Source organism: Scophthalmus maximus, chromosome 6 (assembly GCF_022379125.1).
Source record: "Scophthalmus maximus strain ysfricsl-2021 chromosome 6, ASM2237912v1, whole genome shotgun sequence".
NCBI classification, from domain to species: domain Eukaryota; kingdom Metazoa; phylum Chordata; class Actinopteri; order Pleuronectiformes; family Scophthalmidae; genus Scophthalmus; species Scophthalmus maximus.
The window spans coordinates 10982036-11001842 of NC_061520.1; the positions used below are offsets into that span (position 1 = coordinate 10982036).

At 41.0% G+C, this 19807-nt stretch overlaps 2 protein-coding genes across 6 annotated transcripts in view; both read left to right on the forward strand.

Moving 5' to 3' along the window:
* Positions 1 to 12523, forward strand: part of kaznb (kazrin, periplakin interacting protein b) — a 90708-nt gene extending 78185 nt beyond the window's left edge. For 3 of the 5 annotated variants that reach the window (XM_035631244.2, XM_035631246.2, XM_035631247.2), the window contains 6 exons: positions 4706 to 4897; positions 6455 to 6591; positions 7367 to 7537; positions 8873 to 9053; positions 9213 to 9346; positions 10854 to 12523. In XM_035631244.2, coding sequence (XP_035487137.2) covers positions 4706 to 4897; positions 6455 to 6591; positions 7367 to 7537; positions 8873 to 9053; positions 9213 to 9346; positions 10854 to 11024 — 986 coding nt within the window. In that variant the 3' untranslated portion in view covers positions 11025 to 12523. Of the gene's footprint in view, positions 1 to 4705; positions 4898 to 6454; positions 6592 to 7366; positions 7538 to 8872; positions 9054 to 9212; positions 9375 to 10853 lie in introns of all 5 variants that reach the window. The other 2 variants (XM_035631243.2, XM_035631245.2) reach the window with 2 other exon arrangements.
* A 916-nt stretch (positions 12524 to 13439) lies between these two features.
* Positions 13440 to 18682, forward strand: LOC118308883 (kazrin-A-like; the record flags this gene model as incomplete). The annotated part of the gene is made up of 7 exons (XM_035630312.2): positions 13440 to 13649; positions 13760 to 13878; positions 14296 to 14527; positions 14745 to 14846; positions 15330 to 15496; positions 15678 to 15774; positions 16667 to 18682. Coding segments are annotated over 7 exons (1089 nt in total), but the record flags the coding sequence as incomplete, so codon positions are not given.
* Positions 18683 to 19807: the final 1125 nt, after the last annotated feature.

The window sequence follows — 19807 nt, forward strand, 5'->3', positions numbered from 1 at the left end:
ACAGGAGCAGAGAGGGAAGAAGAGGAAAGTAATGAAAGCCTATAGCTGGCGCAAAACACCTTCAGATTTTATTTATGATTCGTTGTGGAAATTGAAAATTAAAGATCAATCTCAAACACATAACATTCAATACTATTGTCTTTTACAAATGCTGTTCACAGGGTCAGTACTGCTGCAAGAAAAACAAGACCACTGAGGAATTGACAACATGAGGAAATGGTTAAAGCAGCTGTAGGCCATGTTTCTATTGTTTTGTTGGAGCCTTATGAATGTTCAAGAGTTTCAAAGTACATCAATCAGATGTGTTACATTCTTTTGACACCATAGAGCCAGATTGTTCATTTTTAATGCTGTTGACTCCTCTAGTGTCCAGCAAGACAGTGGTAATCAGATTTTGTTGTTTGCAGGAGTCTTTTGTTAAGAGTATTGCTTTAAGAGGACAGTTGTGTCAGCGCTGTGTGTCTTTAATCTGTAGTAGAGATGGGAAATAATGTATGACCTTGTTATCCAACTATCAGTTACTGTACCTGAGAGATTAGAGGAGTGGGACAGGCAGCATCATCGCCTCTGGCATCGTGTTGGACAGAAATAGCTGTGTGGAACCACTGTACAAAATTAAATTACACAGATTTGAATTGTCAGGGAGACTGAGGTGGAAAAGTGACAGTCATGCACATCGTCAGTCCTCAGTCCTCAGGGCAGAACAGTTGGCTGCTGTCACTGCACACATTTTTGAAACCCATCTCACTCATAATGTTCATGGTTTTTCTTTCAGGTTCACTATGGTACATTGAAACTGCTGTTTCTATTATTCACAGAAAATTGTTCTGTTGTTATGTTCATTTCACCGAAAAATGATCAAAACAAACTAACATTGCATTCATTTTGCTGACGCTTTTGTCCAAAGTGACTCAAAATCATTGATTTTTTTTTTTACACATATCAGAGTTAGGCAGGTAGCATAAGGGGCCTTGCCTTAGGGCCCACAAAAACATTCCACAGATGTAATCATGTAGAGATACAAGTTTTGATATTTCTGTCTCTGAGATTTCTGACATTCTTGACAAAGACATGATTCAAAATGAATGCCTCAGTTTCTATGAAGCTCCACAGACTTCATTGTTCACAATTTTCGCTGGAACTACTTTCTCTTTTTAAGAAATAGTCCTTATAAAAGAGAGGTCTGTGAACTGTGCAGAGAAACAGGGACATTGTTGATGACACGTGTTTGAATTACTTTCATGTGGCAGAGCAGGATTTGATCCAAAACAGTATGAGTGCCTAAAGATTTTATTTATGAACTGAAATACTGCATGGTAAGAGGAAAATATCGTCAGAAAGCTTTTTCAAAAACGCGATGGGTTTTTGCAAAAGGAGAAATAACTTTAAATTGAACCAATCATGAAAACTCAATATTCAAAGAAAGCTCACATTGAGCATATTTGATCATTCAAGTTTATAAATGAGGCCTTTTCAATCCTTGCATATATTTCACAGGAGACTAGTTCAGGTCTTTGACCACCAATCACACACATTACCAGGCCTTACTTCACCTTTCCAGGCAGAGAACTGAGCGTCTGCTTTCTCTCACGCCTAATCACCCGCCAACAGCGTGTGCGTGCGTGTGTGTGCGTGTGTGTGCGTGTGTGTGTGTGCGTGTGTGTGCGCGCGTGCGTGTGCGTGTGCGTGTGAGACCTGCTCCTGTCGGGCTTTGATGGACGCTCTAATGGGAGGCTTGGATGAGAAGTTAATTGAATGGGCCACTGCTGAGTAGGAGGGAGAGTGGGGTGCTCCTCTTGTGTGGGAGGACTCTAATAGTTTGGCCAGGCTCACTGCACAACCACTCAAGGGTTGGAACTGAGGGAGCCCACATAACAGCATTTAGACAGTGCATGGTTTATATGACTCCTGTCAATTTAAATTGCCTTTTTTTAAGATTCCACGAAGCAGTGTATGTGGAGGTAAATTAACTACAGTATAGCAAGATGGCTTGGGTCTGTCAGTTCCCCTTGATGCAGCTTGAACTCCAATCAGCGGGGCCACGGAGCAGCTTTTCTATCTGTGTCCCTTCACACATTTCTTAGATGTGAAATGAAATGACCACATAAGTTTTCTTTGCTCTGATTTCACCCTCAGTTTGAGGCAGAAAACCTGACAGAGGGGAAAAAAGAACGTGTGGCTGGATTTGTCCAATAGGTGCCGGTTGCAGGTGAAGGTGGATGTGCAATGGACGAGCTCTCAGCCAGGCCCCGCCCCCGGCTCCCTCCAAATATGGTTAATTCTGGTTTCAAAAAACAAGATGTCGCTGTCTAAAATGGAAAAACTCAAAGCTTCAGTCAGAACAGCAGTTCACAAACTAATCGGTGATGTCATGGTGGGTTGCTACTTGGGGAAAGGTTAGCATTATAGGTTAAGGCTAGGAACAGGCAAGGAGTGGTTATTGACAGGGGAAGTCCCCAGGAAATAAATGTAAGTCCTTTTGTCTCACATATCTTACTAAATCCACTGTTTATACTCCTGTAAACTGACTTATGGTAAAATGAATGTAACACACAAGTCAATGTCATAAGTGCAATGATACATAATATCAAGATACTGACATATTTTGAGTAAAATTAGTATTGATTACTACACACAACTGCTGATTGACAGGTAAAGGAGGAGTGAGATCAACTTTCACGTCACAGCGAATGCAGCTGATAATTTAAACCGCCCTTTTGGAGTTGACGATTTAGCCGAGCACAACAAAGCCCCCTCAAAAATGCACACGTCTGTCCAGCAGCATGAAAAGCAGCAGCTGAGCTCCCTGTGACAAATATAGGCAAGCCTATAGGTAAACAGATGAATAAGCGGATTTGGGCTGCAGGAAGGCGGAGAAAGATTGCTCTCTCGGGGAAATAAACTCTTTTTGTCACATGCAGCAAAGAGCTTCCACGTGTTCCCATAGTCCTGAATCGACAGAGACCAATGGTCTGTCCCTTCCTCTCTTATCGGAGCTGCTGCAGCCCCGAACGTCTGGCTGCAGGCCTGCAGCCACCTCCTCTCCTCTCGCTGTCTGACTCACACGTGCATGCACTACAGGCACACACACATGCCGCACTTCCTTGCGAGCACCTTCACCCTTTAAAGTTTACATAGTTTTCATCAGACTTATAGGGATCTGCATACAAATGAGTGCACATTCAACTTTTTTATGCATCCGTGCCGGCGACTGCTGTGGCCAGAGGCATTCTGTGTTTTTGGGGGTTGCCCTTCCGTCACATTCTTGTGGACCCAATATCTTATTTTCTTATATTTTTTAATGTTTTGTACTGAATATGATAAAATATAACATGGGCATGTAATCAATGAAAGGAGGTATATTTTTTTGAAGACTGAAGCATTTGGTATTATTTGCAAATTGTCTATGTGTGCCTACCTTGTGGTCAGTTGTTACATTTTCTTCCCCATGTTCCCCCTGTTAAGATAAAAAAATTTTCAGTTTTCATCTGGTGAACAGTTTGCGCTTCTTTACAATTACAGCCTCCGGCTGCTAGTGAGACTGACGACTCGTATCATTGTAATTTGTCATAAAATTCACACATACAAATTCACAGATTTTTATTTTTTTTACAAGCATTCAAGTTAAGTATTGCAACTATATTTTCATAATTGGTTCATCTGTCCAATAGTTTATCAGTAAACTTAATTTGTTTGTCTATGAAATCCCAGAATGTACGTAATGGGCAACACTCAATCACGAGTTCCCATGGAGCTCTCAAAAAAGTTGTTGTCTCCAAATTGCTCATTTCTATCAGGAAAACGAATCGAAAGCTGCATTTATACGAAGACCCGCAAATCCACACATTTGAGAAGTTGATAAATTACTTAATAAAAGTTTTTTTTAACCACATAGTTGGCCTTCTTTTCCACCAATCCTCTCCATTAATTGACAAATTAATGCTGTGTCATCTCCGTCATTTCTTTTTGTTTCTGTGCTCCTCCATCCCGTGTGATATTGAGGTATACGATTTGAAAGTAGAGTTGGATGTTTCGAATGCTTGTGTTCGTCACTATTTTTATCAAACGTGTGCATTCATCGGTGACAGACCTTCTGTATGCGGTATAGAGTAAATCATTATGACACTGTGTTGCTTCTATAGATTTCCCTTACTGGACTAAACATTTTAAACTCTTCTCCTCTGGCGGGGCAAACGTGTCAACCAGCTCCTGTTCATTAGTTCACACTTCCGTTTAACCGTGTCCTCTCCTTAGTTTCCTTTCTCTTGTTTGCGCGCCTGTTTTCCCTGAGGGTCGGGAGGTGTCTCACGGCAGATAGAAAACACAGCGCTGAGGAGTGTGGCTCGAGCGTGTGTCGCCGATATTATATGAAGAACTGCTGTCGCTAACTTACCCACTGCTCATTTATCTGAGTTTATACAACACCTGCAGCCACATCTGAGGGGGAGCTCTGAGTCTTGTGGGGGTCTGATGTGTTGTTTGTAAAATATGTGTAACATATGCTGCATTATCGCCGCAATTCTCCTTTAATTCCAGATGTTTGATATTACTTCCTCCGTTTCCAGCTGCTTGTACATTTGCTTGAACATGCGTTCCTGTTTTTATTTATTCCCTGATTTCAATCCTCCTGCCAATTTTACCGTCTTAATTCCTCTTCTGCGTGCTTTGAATTCCCAAACTCTCTCTCTCTCTCTTTCTCCCTCAGTCTTGTTGCGTGAAGAGGTAGCCCAGCTTCAAGAGGAGGTCCACCTGCTGAGGCAAATGAAGGACATGTTGAGCAAGGACCTGGAGGACACCCAGGGAGGCTGCTCCACTAATCTGCTCTCTGCCACCGAGCTCCGCGTGCAGCTGGGGGACAAGGAGCAGGAGTTGGACCGTGCCAAAGAGGCCTTACAAGGTGAGGAGCGAGGCATCGTGTCATCTCACGTACTTCACCGGAGTCCCTTCTGTCCAGCAGCTGTCCAGGCTTTCAGTTGGAGGTTTTAACTTCTCAAGCAGGAATATGTTGAAGCTAAATAGAATCTATTCGGAAAAAAACGAGAACCAATGTTTTGGAATATTTGTTTGATATAGGTATACAACTAACAAGGATGTATTCATTAATGAACATAAACATTATATTTTAATAATTGAGTCTTTGTGCGAGTTTTTAAAATGTTTTTATAAGACAATGGAAAATCCCCTTTTCTTCATCATCACTAATAAAACTCCCAGTTTGAGGGACATGACGATATTTGTTTGTCAAGCTAAACACAACATAATTCTCTGTACCAAAGTCGTATTTTGTCATAGTCGATGTACACAGTTTTGGTTCAATCCGGCTGTGCTCAGCTCCCTACTCTTAACTCTCTCCAAACACATTTTGGGGTTCGACTCTGACGAGCAGCTATTGCTCAGATTTGTCTTGTATGTGCCAAAGGTATGAAACATGTGCGCACAAATTTTGCGCGGGGGCATATGAGATAATATACATGCACACGTCTAGAAATGATGGCGTCTCATGAATGGGTGTGGCCCCTGACGAGCAGCCAAGTAAATTCCAGGTTCGCCTCCTTTTAATTAAGATCCATCAATTATGACAAAGAAACTGTTCCTGTGAAATATTAATGTGGTATGGATTTAGACTGGAACGTGGTGCTGATTATGTAATATTGGATTTTTTTGTGTGAAAACAAATTGGAAGAGGAGTAAAAAAAGAATTCTGTCTTGCATAAATTTTTGCAACAAAAATATTTGGTAAAACTGAAAAGTCAACTGTGTATTTCAGTTTAGTTTTATATTGAACACCAGTGCCTTGGCATGCTCCTCTGCTTGGAGAACTACAGGTGTTTAACTGCCAGCTGCTGTGTAACTGCTGCAAAACAGGTTTGAACGTTGAATGTACAACATGAAGGCGCTGAACGTTGACAGGAGGAATGCTTCTCCAGTGACATATGTGTGCAGTTATGAAAAGTACAGGGGCCACGCTTGTCTCTTCTTTCTCAGCTCGGAGTCTTAGGAGAGCATTGGCATTATTATTTTTTTTTTTACCTGCACAGAGCCTCCACCTGTTGCATCGCCACCGTTGAGTTCTCTCCAGTCAGAGAGATCAGATCCAATCGGTCATGTCATGGTTGAGCCAACAGAGTCTGCCAATGCCGACCGAAAGAGTTTCATGTGTGAAGGAACAAGTGACACTTATCTTTTGAAACGATTACATAATTTTCTCTGGGCCATTTCTATGTGAAGGAGAAAAAGAAAAGAAAACACCAGGCTGCTGCTGCTCCTGGTAAACAGAAGGCACAGTGCCACCTAGTGTCTTGCTGCTGCAACTATAAAGCTTTCTGTCTGACGTCCAAAGTCAGACTGACAGTTGTTTGTTTTATTCTGTTGTTGGAACTGTGAAATCTGTGGTTGACATGCTCCTTTTTATACTCATGTGTATGTTGTAAAAAAGTGTTTGCTTGTGTTGCAGCCATGAAAGCTGACCGTAAGCGTCTAAAAGGGGAGAAGTCAGACCTGGTGAGTCAGATGCAGCAGCTGTACACAACACTGGAGAGCCGAGAGGAGCAGCTACGAGAATTCATACGCAACTATGACCAGCACCGAAAGGTAAAGTGTACCAGCTCAGCCGGTTTGCTTTCACGCAGATGTGTGGTTGTTGGTGTCGATGTTCGTTGACAGATAAGAAAAAATGTCAGTACAGAAATGTCAAAGACGTTTGAAAATTACTAAAACTTTTTGGAGATAAGTTATAATTGTTGACAAATACTTAACATTAATAAAAACTTGAAATTATCCTCATACTGTACCTGCATCCAAATACATTATACTTAACATTTGTAAATGTTAATAGTTATTAGAAATGGATATAAGTAAGTAAGATAGTAAGTAGTGATTGTTCTTCCATTCTATATCTAATTGTTCTATAGTTACATTTTATTTGATTACATTTTATATTATTTTTATTCTACTTTATTTTATTTTATTTTTATTCTATCCTTATTTAAACCTGTACTTACGCTGTCTCCGGGCTGCTTTAATACCTGAACTTCTCCCATGGGGATCAATAAAGGATTATCTTATCTTATGTATCCACAAATAGTTTTGAAATATATATTAGATGCAGCTCATGTAATTGCAGTGTGCTACCTGACTCAAATACGGAACTCCATTAATCATTCAGAGTGAGATTGGCAGGTATATAATCGTGTGTGTGTGTGTGTGTGTGTGTGTGTGTGTGTGTGTGTGTGTGTGTGTGTGTGTGTGTGTGTGTGTGTGTGTGTGTGTGTGTGTGTGTGTGTGTGTGTGTGTGTGTGTGTGTGTGTGTGTGTGTGTGTGTGTGTGTGTGTGTGTTTGCGTGTGTGTTTGCGTGTGTGTTCCTCAGGAGAGCGAGGATGCAGTGAAGGTTCTGGCAAAGGAGAAGGACATGCTGGAGAGGGAGAAGTGGGACCTGCGGAGGCAGACCAAGGAAGCCACGGAGCAGGCCAACATCCTGCGTTGTCAGATGGACATGAAGGAGAACAGGATCAAAGAGCTGGAGGCAGAGCTCACCATGGTGAGTCACTCTGCATGTGGACACACTCGAAACTCTGGTGAATTAATTCGAGCACAGTTGTGTCACCTTAGCATTATTTATCGGTGTGTGTGTTTGTGTTTGTTAGTGTGTGTGTGTGTGTGTGTGTGACATGAATGCAAACAAGGTGTGGGTCTGTAATCCTGTCGGTGTACTCGTATCAGTTCGAACACATGCAGTAAGCTGCTCTGGTATATCCTCATCCCTTTCATCTCTCAAAGCATTAATTCCTTCTCGGAGCTGAGGAAGAAGAAACTCATTTTTTTCGGACGTGACGAGGTGCAGTTGTTTCATTTACACGCAGACTGTGTCTCTACCCATAGATCCTCACATCAGGCTGCAGCACTGATTAGATTTGTATCAGTGCCATTGCTGTCTGTCTGTCTGTCTGTCTGTCTGTCCTGAGTTTTCTGAATGAGCAGTTGTCAAGAACATTGACAGAAAGAAATTCCTCTTTAAACTATAAACTGCACTCATTGTTACTAAGCTCCAGTTTGATGGGCCCCGTACACTCCACTCTATGTCCCTTCAGAGGCTCAAACATACTGTTTGCTCTTGACTTACTTCAATAGGGAAAGCTCCTTTTGTTCAATGTTTTTCTTGTTGACAACAAATCCCGTGAAAAGACAGAAACTAGTCGGTCTCTTTAATACTTTTCTGACTCCACATCCACGTCGGTGGCACTCAGTCCCAAACCACTTTGCTCCTGCTGAAGACGTAACTTTTTCAAAAAAGGTTAACAACATTTTTCTCACAAAAGGGCACTGTGGTTTTTAACAAGTGAGGAAAAAATATTTATTAAGGACTATTTTCAGCAGCGGATAAATATCAAACTGCCATACTGTATTTCATCATTCATCAATCCATTTTTCATTATCACCCTCTGTACTTTATATATTTATCTATATTCCACAACAACTGTGCAATTTTATCATCCTGTGCAATGTCTACTTATATAAATTAATATTTATTAATTACTCTTTTTTTTAAAACTTCGAATCCAATCATTGCATTCAATCCACACCACTGCACATTTTAGCCTTCTTTCACGAGGACAACGCTTTGTAAATGTATGTAGCTTTTTAGAGTCTTTTTTATAATCTAACTAAATATATCAGACATTAAAGTGATCATTTGTTTGTGGAGCACATTTATTTATTTCAGTGTTGTTAGAATAATTCTTGCAGCCTTAATGAGGCCCGTCACTATGAAACACAATTTAATGTGTTACGATATATTAGAACATTTTTTAGGCAATAAATCAATAGATGTATTTTACTCTCAATTCATGTTCCCTGGGTCTCGTGTGTTTCGCAGGCAAAGCAGAGTCTGGCCACCCTGACCAAAGACGTACCCAAGCGCCATTCGTTGGCCATGCCGACAGAGCCCGTGATGAACGGCAGTCAGGAGTGGGTGATGCAGGCCGACCTGCCGCTCACTGCTGCCATCCGTCAGAGCCAACAGACCCTCTACCACGGACACACCACAGACAGACAGGGTAAGAGCTCTCACTCGCTCGGCCTCTCGGTGTCCGTGCTGCTTGGTGTTGCTTCTACAGACCCAACACACTAACAGAGGGTTTCCTCGAGGTTTCTCATACTAACTGTGGGCATTTTGTGTGTGTGTGTCTGTCTCTGTGTGGGGCGGGCACCTCCAGCTGTTGTCAGGATCAGCCCCTGTCACTCCCGCCAGCCCTCAGTCATCTCTGACGCCTCGGCGGCCGACGGAGACCGGTCGTCCACGCCCAGCGACATCAACTCACCTCGTCACAGGACCCACTCCCTCTGCAATGTAAGAGCTGCCTGGCCCCCTCGACCAAGTAATCACCCCCTTCTTCTCCTGCTTGTGTCTGTCCCTCTGTCCTGTCCACTTGCTGGGTGTCAGCCTGCCTGCTTCGTGGTGGTGTTGTTATTTAGCATTGAAAATCCCTCTAAAGCAATAGGGGGAAGTTGCGTATTTGCTTTCTTGCCTGAGAGTTTGATGAAGACATTCATCTGCCTCTCATCTATGTTTGGTAAATATGAAGCTAAAGCCAACAGCTGTTAGTTTAACTCCGTAAAGAAAATTGACAAAAAACAACATACCAAGCCAATACCTCTAAAGTTCGCACATTAACATGTTATATCTCATTTGTTTGATTATTGCAAAAAACTAATTTTAGCAGTCAACACATGGAGACTCTGAGAAATCACCCTGCCAAGAGAGCTCAGCACACATATGTTACACAAGATATGAATTGATCAAACAAAAAAGAGGCGACAGACAACTAAGACCCTCCAGTGGTTCCAGGTGGTATTTTTTTGTTTTATCTCTTTTTCTATCACGCTCCTTCTTCGCCTGCTAATTTTCCCTTGCGAGGTTGAGTTGTTTTTGTCGATTAAGTGTCACCACCGCCGGCCATTTCCATCATCTTAGGTACTGGGAGAACGTTATTTTGTTTTTGGTTGTGCAACGACTGATGTAGTTCCTCTATCAATGCAGTAATCGAGTTGTCATTTTTCCCGCGAAAAAAACGTATCCCAGTAGCCAAGAGAATGACATTGTGAAATCAAAGCTTATAGGGCACCAATATCACAGAGGACAATGCAATTTCTTTTGCTGTGCTACATTGTGCAATCATTTTTAACATCATAATGATAAATTTAAGCCAAAAGGTTTCCGCTTTAGTTAATTAACTTTAGAGGTGCAAGTAGGCCTGTCACAATAACTACTTTTGCTGCACATATATTGTCCCCCGATAAATAATATTATCGTCCTTTTAAGACTATTTTTTTGATACTGAATCATGTGAGCTTGGTTGTTGCGTCTGCTGAGAGAAATTTTAGCCAACATTCTAGAAAAATACATATTGTCTGACATTTTATAAAACAAAACAGTGGTTTATTAATCATACGACGAGATCAGGTGAGAGGACAGAAGCAGCGAGACTTGCTGGACTGTTGTTGGACATTCATTCTTATGACAACACACGCATGTAGACACAAAGACTCAATGGTTATTGAGGTCAATAAAAATGACTGAGTTCATATTCATGTATTGTACGATAAGTCGATAATGTAATTATCGTGACAGGCCTAAGTGCAAGTCAGACAAAGCTATGCTATGTCTTTATGCAAAGCTACCTGGATGCTGGCTGCCGCTCCCTATTTACCGGACAGACATCAAAAACACATTTCATCAAACTTTTCATCAAACAAATAAGCGCAGTTCAAAAAAGAACAAGAAGGTACAGCTTGAACTCAGCTGTGTGAGAGGAGGAGGACTAACCCGAGTTTCCTGTCTCCTCTGTCTGGTTCAGTCCATGGAGGACCTGGAGGACCAGAAGCGTAAGAAGAAGAAGGAGAAGATGACTCTCGGATCCCTGTCACGGGTGTTCGCTCGGGGCAAGCAGCGCAAGTCACTGGACCCTGGCCTGTTTGATGGTACAGCCACCCCTGATTACTACATAGAGGAGGATGCCGACTGGTGATACTGTGTGTGTAAGCGTGTGTGTGTGTGTGCGTGTTGGAGGGTGTGTGGATACCCACTTGGCTTTAACTGTGTGTTCGGAGTGTTTTGTTTGTGGGTTTGTCTGAAAGCGGGGAATGGGGTAAATTTTAAAAGAAAACTCTCGACAAGAGACTGCTATTCTATAAATGTACAGTATATCGCCCTTAAATTGTGTTTGTAAATTAGATATATATTTATAGATGCACATGTATGCATATGTATATATGTTTACATGCATATAAATATATACAGTACATGGGTTTTATTATTCTGTGTAGACATGTTTATGCTGTATCATCTTCCAAATTGCTCAATGTTTTATGTTTTTTATAACTGGAGACTTGAAGGACTGCTGTTTATATGTACATAGGAGTTATTGTGAAACTAGTGTTTTTACTGTAAATTTCATTTGGCTTTTGTTACTTTACAGTTGCTTTTATCAAGCTTTGCAACGCTGATTTCTAATTTTCTTCTTACTCCCAAACTAACTCGTCCCATATCTCATTATGAAAGACCATATATTAGCTGGTTGACTTGAAAAAAAATGATCTTGCGGCCAAATTCTGCCGTTTCGAATGACTTGTTGATATGAAAAAACGGTACTTTGTCTGAGAGCTGCTGCTGTTACAGAATCGTCATCATGCTCATGTTTCAAACGCTGGCTGACTGGTATTTGCTGATAATACATTCACAACATGAAGCGATTTCATGTTAACCACCTCATCCATTTAAGTAAAAAAAAAAAAAAAATTATATTCTCAATTACTGTGACATTAGGACTGCTAATAAGGGATTTAGAGTCAGACTTCCATAAAATATGTGGTAACACAGATTTAAAAACACAAGCCTCTTGTCTGCTGTCAAATTAATATGCAAGTGCCAAAGGTAAAAAACGCTCATCTTTTGAAAACTCTGCATATCATTCTGTCACTGTTAGCACTGGCCTCATAACATTGTTGCTTATGACGGACACATGTCTTACTGAGCGCTATCTAACGTGTCGATATGAAACAAAGGAATGTGCATTAAACACTTGCATGATCCCTCTGTGTTGCATTGATAAGATGTCCTTTCGTTGCCAGTCGGACTAATAATCTCCACACTCCTGTGTTGCTCCTGTGTTGCCTTTCCCCTCTACCCAGTTATGTTTCCTTGCATTTTGAATGCACGGCCCCCCATGTTCTTTCTTTTGCTGTTTTAGTATTTTTTCTTTTTTCTTTTTTAATTCCTCCTCATTTCTCGCAAATGTGGCTCTCACAATTCTCTGTTAATTGCTTTGTAATTTAGGAGATGTTGCATAAAAGATTGAATCTATTGAAGTATTTTATTTAAAAGGAAAAAGACACAAAACAAAGAAGCAACTTCAAACATGTATCTGCTGCAGCTGCTGCAGCCAGATGCTGAGGAGGTTTTAGCATTTTCAAAAAGGAACTATAATTGAAATGAAATCTTATTTTGAAAATAAAACTAGTAACTGAATACATCCTACGTGACCTTTTTCTGTTCCGTGAGTGATCTTGTTCTTGTGTGCAGTCTAACGTGTCTCTCCCTCTCCTCCCTTGCCATTTCTAATGGCAACTCGCTCCTGCCAGTGAGTAACCACTCATCTGTGATAACCAGCTGTCTTTTTCTGCACTCGGGGGATTATTCATGTCGCTCAAGTCCATTGGGGGGAAAAAAAATGTATTTGTCTTTTTGTGGAAACTATTTTTGAAAGATGGTGGACTTTGCATGCAGCATTTTTTTTTGTCAGCATGTGGGGACGAATCAGGTAAACACACCGAGTTCATCCTGGATTTGTTGGTTCAGTATGAATCCGTGTTTTCCTCTTGTTGAGATGGCCGGATGATGGGCGGGAGCATGATGTTTTATGAATAATCCCTGTGTCTCTATTACATTCTCCTAGTGGTCTTGAATCCCCTCATAATCATCAGATGGTAACAAGTATTTTAACACATTTTCTAAACATCGGTGCTGTAGTTTTTGACCTGAACTAAACAACTTAACAACTCAGATTAATTTGTGTAGTTTTGATTACTTTTTAATATAAATCTTGTTAGCTATTTCCTCATATGACACAGTTCAGACACAGGAAAGAGTAGCTCAAGTGAATTATTCTGCCTCCCTCTAGTGGCCATGTGGTGCAATTTCAAGACTTTGTCAAACGAAGGGAAAGGTCTTAACTATTTTCCATCCAGTTGACTGATAACTGACAAAAAAAAACAATTCAGTTGCTTTAGTGTATTATCCAAATGGGTCTTGTTGTTACACCGGAGGTGGAGGTGGATTTTCCATGCAAATACTCTGACTATTTCCAAACCGTCTCCAGATGAGTCACTTGTTTTGATTTCCACATCCCTCTGACCCTGAACCCCTCCTGTATGCCGCGCCATAACTTCTCCTGACCAATCCAGACTCTGACAGCCTCACGCAGCAGAGCCTGTCGGACGGCGAGGAGCAGCTCGACCGCCTCCAGCAGGCGGAGCTCACACGAAACACGTGCATGTCGCTGTGGAGGGCGGGCGCCGTCCAGGCCTGGATGGAGGTTGTCATGGGGATGCCCATGTACATCCGAGCCTGCTCTGAAAATGTCAAAAGTGGCAAGGTACACCTTCAGAACAATTTGTATCTGATATTAGTTTGCTATGTTCTTGAGAGTAGGGTCGTTCTGGAGTTTTTTGGGGGGGGATAAAAGTTTGGATTTCTGTTCTTTAGATTCTTTTAGGATTGACCGATGAGGATTTGGAGCTGGGCCTGGGTATCAGTAACCCAATTCATCGCAGGAAGCTACGACTGGCCATCGAGGATTACAGAAGAGCTGAAGGAGATAAAGGGTGAGCAGCAGAAACGAACGAAGCGCATTTACATCAAGTACTGTTATGAAGGAAACAAATTTTAGGTTCTTGTATTTTAACTTGAGTATTTCCATTTTATACTACTTTATAGGTTTATTTGGCAGTTTGATAGAGTTACTTTACAGATTAAGTTTTAAAACCATGCTCAACCCTGCAACAATATGTAAAATGATTATAATTATATCCACTTCAATCACCTGCAAAAATAAACTGCTGCTTGAATGCATCATTAATAATAAACCACTAACATGTTGCCATAACACTCATAGGGTTTATTCAGTATTTTTGCATTACGAGTACTTTTACTTTTGCAACTACATTTTATTTACAGTACTGTTAAATATATATATTTTTTTATCCCCACCAATCGATCATCGGTGTCTCGTCATCTTCCAGACTGTCGAAAGCCTCTGAGATGGACCATCACTGGGTTGCCACATCGTGGCTGAGTGACGTGGGGCTGCCTCAATACTCCCAAACCTTCCAGAGTCACTTGGTGGACGGACGAGTGCTGAACTCTCTGAGTCGCAGGGACCTGGAGAGATTCCTCAATATCGGTGACCAGTTCCACCAGACGAGTCTCCTTCTGGCAATCCAGCTGCTGCAGATGCTCAGCTTTGATAAAGAGGTCCGTTCCCCAATCACCGCATAAACTTTAACTCAGCTTACACTGACAGGGCTGCATGTGATTTCCATTATTTTCCGCCATAGCTGGAGGCACACAGAAGCTGTTGGTGCGGCATTATCTCAGCGGGCCATCATCCTTCCCTGACCTCTCTCTGTGTTATGCTTGGCCCCGGCCACATTAGCGCTTTTGCGGCTATCTGTGTGTTGTGTTTTCGCAGGCCCTGCAGGCGCGACGGGCAAAATGTGAGCACCAAGACCGTGATCCCATTGTTTGGACATGTCACAGAGTAATGAAGTGGATCAGAGACGCAGACCTCAAGGTGGGTGGGAGGTCAGTGACGGTAGTCCCTCTTGCTCGGGAGTTTTCCAGGGCAGATTGGAACCAGATACCACACAGTGTGTGTTTCTTGGTCTCCCTCAAACATAATGATGGCTTTGTTGCTTTGTTGCTTTACCACTGCTGAAAGAAATACAGAGAAAAAAAAATGGGTTTGGACAAATAAACATTTCAAAATACTACACATGGGTTTTTTTCTGGTTCCACAATGAATGATTCATTCTCCTCTACTTTGACATGTTTTTTTTCTGGTAAACATGTAGATCTAGAAACGTAAACACTATTTCTGCCCCACAGGGGCAAACAGCTGTTTCTTTCCATCATGACTGTGGTTTGCATGTTATTAAATCTGACCTTTGTACCAATATGATTTTTGGCAGGGCTATAGATGGAGTCTGAAGTGAGTTATTCTGCTGTGCTGCACACACTGGTACATACAGTACTGCCTCTGTGTTTTGCTCCTCAGGAGTTCGCAGACAATCTTCAGGGTAAAGGGATCCATGGAGCCGTGATGGCTCTCGATCCGTCCTTCGACACCGACGCCATGGCCAAAGCCCTGGGGATCCCCGGCAACAAACACATGCTGCACCGGCACCTGTATGAAGAGATGAAATCACTCGCCGTCCCTCACGGGTAAACCAAAAACTACAAATTATATACAGACGAAGACACCGTGTTATGACTGCAAAAATGTACCCTGAGAGATAGGAGGAGAAAGTACGACCACAGGGTTGTGAAATGTGATTATTTAACAATTGATAAATGATAAAAACTTTTTTTGTTTTTAAAGTGTTATAATGCCTTGTGTTTACAGCAATGCAGAACAGGGCAATGAGGTCATCAGTTCCTCTTCACCTGTGGCTGTGAACCGCTTCGCTGAGGAGAGGGGCTCCATAAGAAGAACAGGCAAGGTATCACAATCATATCATATGACTGTAACACATCGTGTCCACTTCACGACAACTGCTGGAAAATACATTTATGCCATTTGTTATGAGTCGAATATGTGAGGAAAAAGCCGTACATTTGGACAGCACTCGAGTCGTAGTTGTATTATTTTAGCCAATGACGTAATTGTTCACATTTAATATATCTCTCTTTAGCTTTGTAGTGATGCAGCTTTTTTTCCACTGATGATGCCAAAGTTAAATGAACGTCACACACTGCAATACTGCAGAATGCCCAACATACCCTTGAGTCTGCTTTTGTGGTTTCTCTCAATTATGACATAGAGAGAAACCACGTTGATTTTGAAAATCTGCTTAAACAATGAAAAATTTGAGCTAGGAAATGACGTTACACTACACATTTTCATTGCTGCTGTAAAGATTGTTTATTAACATTATCAAAACAGCTTCTTTCTCTTTAAAACTGAGTTTTATCTGCGTATCTTATTCATCCAGATGGGAGAAAAAAAAGAATACAAATGTGCATGTACTAAAAAAAGATAATAACTCTAATTTAATGAACTGAGTGTATATTGAAGTTCTTTGTGACGTTTAAGTATTTTGGGTTAGGCAGTTTTACCTCAGTCAGATAATGGACTGTACAGCTGACAGGAAATGAGGGGTGGGGGGAGAGAGAGAGAGAGACAGAGATGGGGGTTGACATGCACCAAAGGTCGCCAGCCAGATACGAACCGAGGACACTGAGATTACATGATCTGCATCTTAAACCTGAGAACATCTGGTAGTTCTTATTGGACAGCTTTACTTGATAATGTGAGCAAATAACAGTAAAGGGGAGATTTCATATCACATTCCCCTATGAACGCATACATTTTTGCCTTTTTCATTTCTCCAGAGTCCGCTGAGGTTCCGTGCAAGCAGCCACTCGGTGGAGCGCAGCCTGGGCTTCCACGGCAGCTGTGGCTCGCTGCCCAGGGAGGCAAGAGTTCAGGCTGTCCCGCGGGCCAAAGGCAGCCCGATGCACACCTACACCAACGTGGAGATCACAAACGTCTGAACCAGCCTCAGCCGCTGAAATCTCCATCACTGTTTACATTGTTATTGTTTTATAATTGTTTACTGCTAAGACGAAACCTTGAAGAGGATGTCTTAGACTGATTTACCAATTTAATTTAATCATTCAAATATATCATCATTTTGTTTTTGCCAGCATCACAATGACACCTAATGGAGCTGCAAAACATTTTTGTTTTGTTTTGAATTTCCTGATGAGTTTCACATTATGACTTCATTGAAAATCATAGACGTGAAGACTGAATGGTAACCTGCGAATAACTGTACAGTGTTGTTCCTCTTTGATGGCTTACATGAAATAGGTCTCATGTTTATATTATCTTCACACCACCGTTGTGGTCTCTTTTTTAACAGGTCAGCTCTTTTTTTCCCTCCTCACATAGTAACTGGAGAGTTTTGCCTTAGGTACAGGAGAAGTCGTTATAATTTGCTTTGACAGCAGTGATACTGTACATATCCGCTGTTAATCTTCCGAGGACACCGGAACTGTGTCACGTCAGCAGCTCTGCACACACGTGCGCGCGTGCGCGACATGTTGGCCCGAGTTTCTGGCTCAAATCAGTTCCTCTACGTCCCAGCGACTCTCTCCAGGCTCCATGCAGGTTTGTCACCACAATAATTATCACACTGTAACAGAAACTAGACCTTAGTTAAAAGCAACATTAAAAGATATGAAACCCGGATATGTGGGGAGGAATGAATTTGTCGTCAACGCTAACTTTATTTAAAGCCCCAGTGTGTAATCCAAGAGGATCCAAGAGGGGACATTTTATGGTGGCGCACCACTAATTCCCTTTCCGGTTTCCCTGGGCGATGGAAATTCAACGCGAAATGCGACGTATTCTGGACCGTTTTCTGCAACCGTATTAAATGCTACACTCCATTAAACCTCGGAAGTCGCTCGGAAGTCGGGGTGGTGATTTTTTTCCGACCTCCCGAGTCGCAGTGGAACGCAGCACAACATGACGTTGCAAACATGGCGACTTACACGGAGTTCGGGTCCCACTAATGGAACTATATTAAACAAAAAATATTGGTTCTTTGTTGCACGTGATTATACATATATGATTATACATATATGGACACGCAATATATTACATTTTTTGTGAATACTTTCTTCTAAATATTACACACTGTTGCTTTAATGACACAGCAGATTATAGCACACAAGACAATCTAGTTTAAACTGTACTTTTACAATCTGTCTTCTCAACATGTCCCATTCAGTTCATATAAGAGATCTGTTGTAGATGTTTACTTTTCATTGATTATAAATGTTGGTTAAAAATCACTTACAAGACTCGTCCATGGTGATACTGTATACTGTTGACTGTTGAAAGGGATCATGGGTAAACCTGAAGGACAGACCATGTTTATATATTGTACAAGCACTGTAAAAGGACAGTGGTGTCGCTCATCTTAAAGGGGAGAAATAAATGCCATCTTTTGTACAGTTTGAACGTGTTTTATAAATCGCAGTCGTGTAAAGTTTGCTGTTCCCGAGCATGAGCACTCGTGTGAAATGTCACATAGAAGCCACACTGTGTGCAGCTGAAACCCGGAGGCAAAGCCAAATAGTGTAAAACAGGTTTTTCTGCCACTTCCTGGGCGTCTGAAATGTTCAAACCTGCAGACGCGGAGGGAAGGAACTCAAAACTGTGTTCAATGTTAACCTCCGGAGTTAAAACCACATGAACTGTTTCTCCTCCCTCTGCTGTCAGAGCTTCTTATGTACGCCAACGATTAAAACAACTGTCGTATTGTACCACATTGACCTGATATGGTTGTTTTCAAAGAGAAGCTAAATTAAAAACTGTGTTAACACACTAAAAAACTACATCTGCTGAGACTTGACTTATTTACTGTGTGTGTGAGTGTGTTTCTGTGTACAACACTGGGTCGGCTGCACCAGCTGTTCTCGAATTCAAGTTCAAATTCATTTCCATTCAAGCGCTTGAATGGAAATGAAAACAGACCACACAGTGCAGTTCATGCGTAGAGATGAATACATAATTACACCAATATCAGCTCTGTTTCCCCCTCACACCCACTTGCTTGAATACCAATAATCTAAAATCCATTGTTCTATATTGACACACAGTAGGTATGCAAATTAAAGTATATACTTTTTTTTTTCCAATCTTATTTACATATAGACCAGACAAATGTCTTCCCAGCAAAGACATTTCCTCAGTATTATAGTGCAGAGTGATTTAATAAATCATAGCTTAATTAACCTTGGAATGACTTTGCACAACAAATCCATCTCTTTGAAGATAAACAGACTTAGTTTTAACAAATGTCCGAGGAGATATTTGCTTCACGTTGGTGTTTGAATTGAATAATACATCATAATTCCGGTTTGCATAGTTTTTAATCTCAATTTACATTTACTAGTTTTACTTTTTTTTTTTTGAGTCTTACACACATTTACACCAGCTGTTCACAACAAAGTGGACAGAATCAAAATTGAAATAGAATATTGGAAATTTAAAAAATAAAATAATTATATATATATATATATATATATATATATATATATATATATATATATATATATATATATATATATATATATATATATATATAATATTTAAACTAGGCAATTCCATCTGCTGAGGAAGATCATGTTATATGACTGAAAGCTCAACATATATATATATATATATATATATATATATATATATATATCTGTTATGTTGTTGTTGTGTTGATGATGTCTCACTTCTCTAGAATGTGAGACATCTCTTCTTCCGCACGTCACTATCAGAGGGACAGTTTGCACAGAGAACAATAGCCTGTGTTTTTGATTGATTTTTGCACAAAAGAGATCATAGATAAAACAATTATTCATCAGTCAGTTGAATATTTGCTGCGTCTCTTTGAAGACCTTTTCACTTTAGAGACATGTTTTAAATTGTCCAGCCATGTGACGTCAGTAATCACCAAAACTTGATTTAAC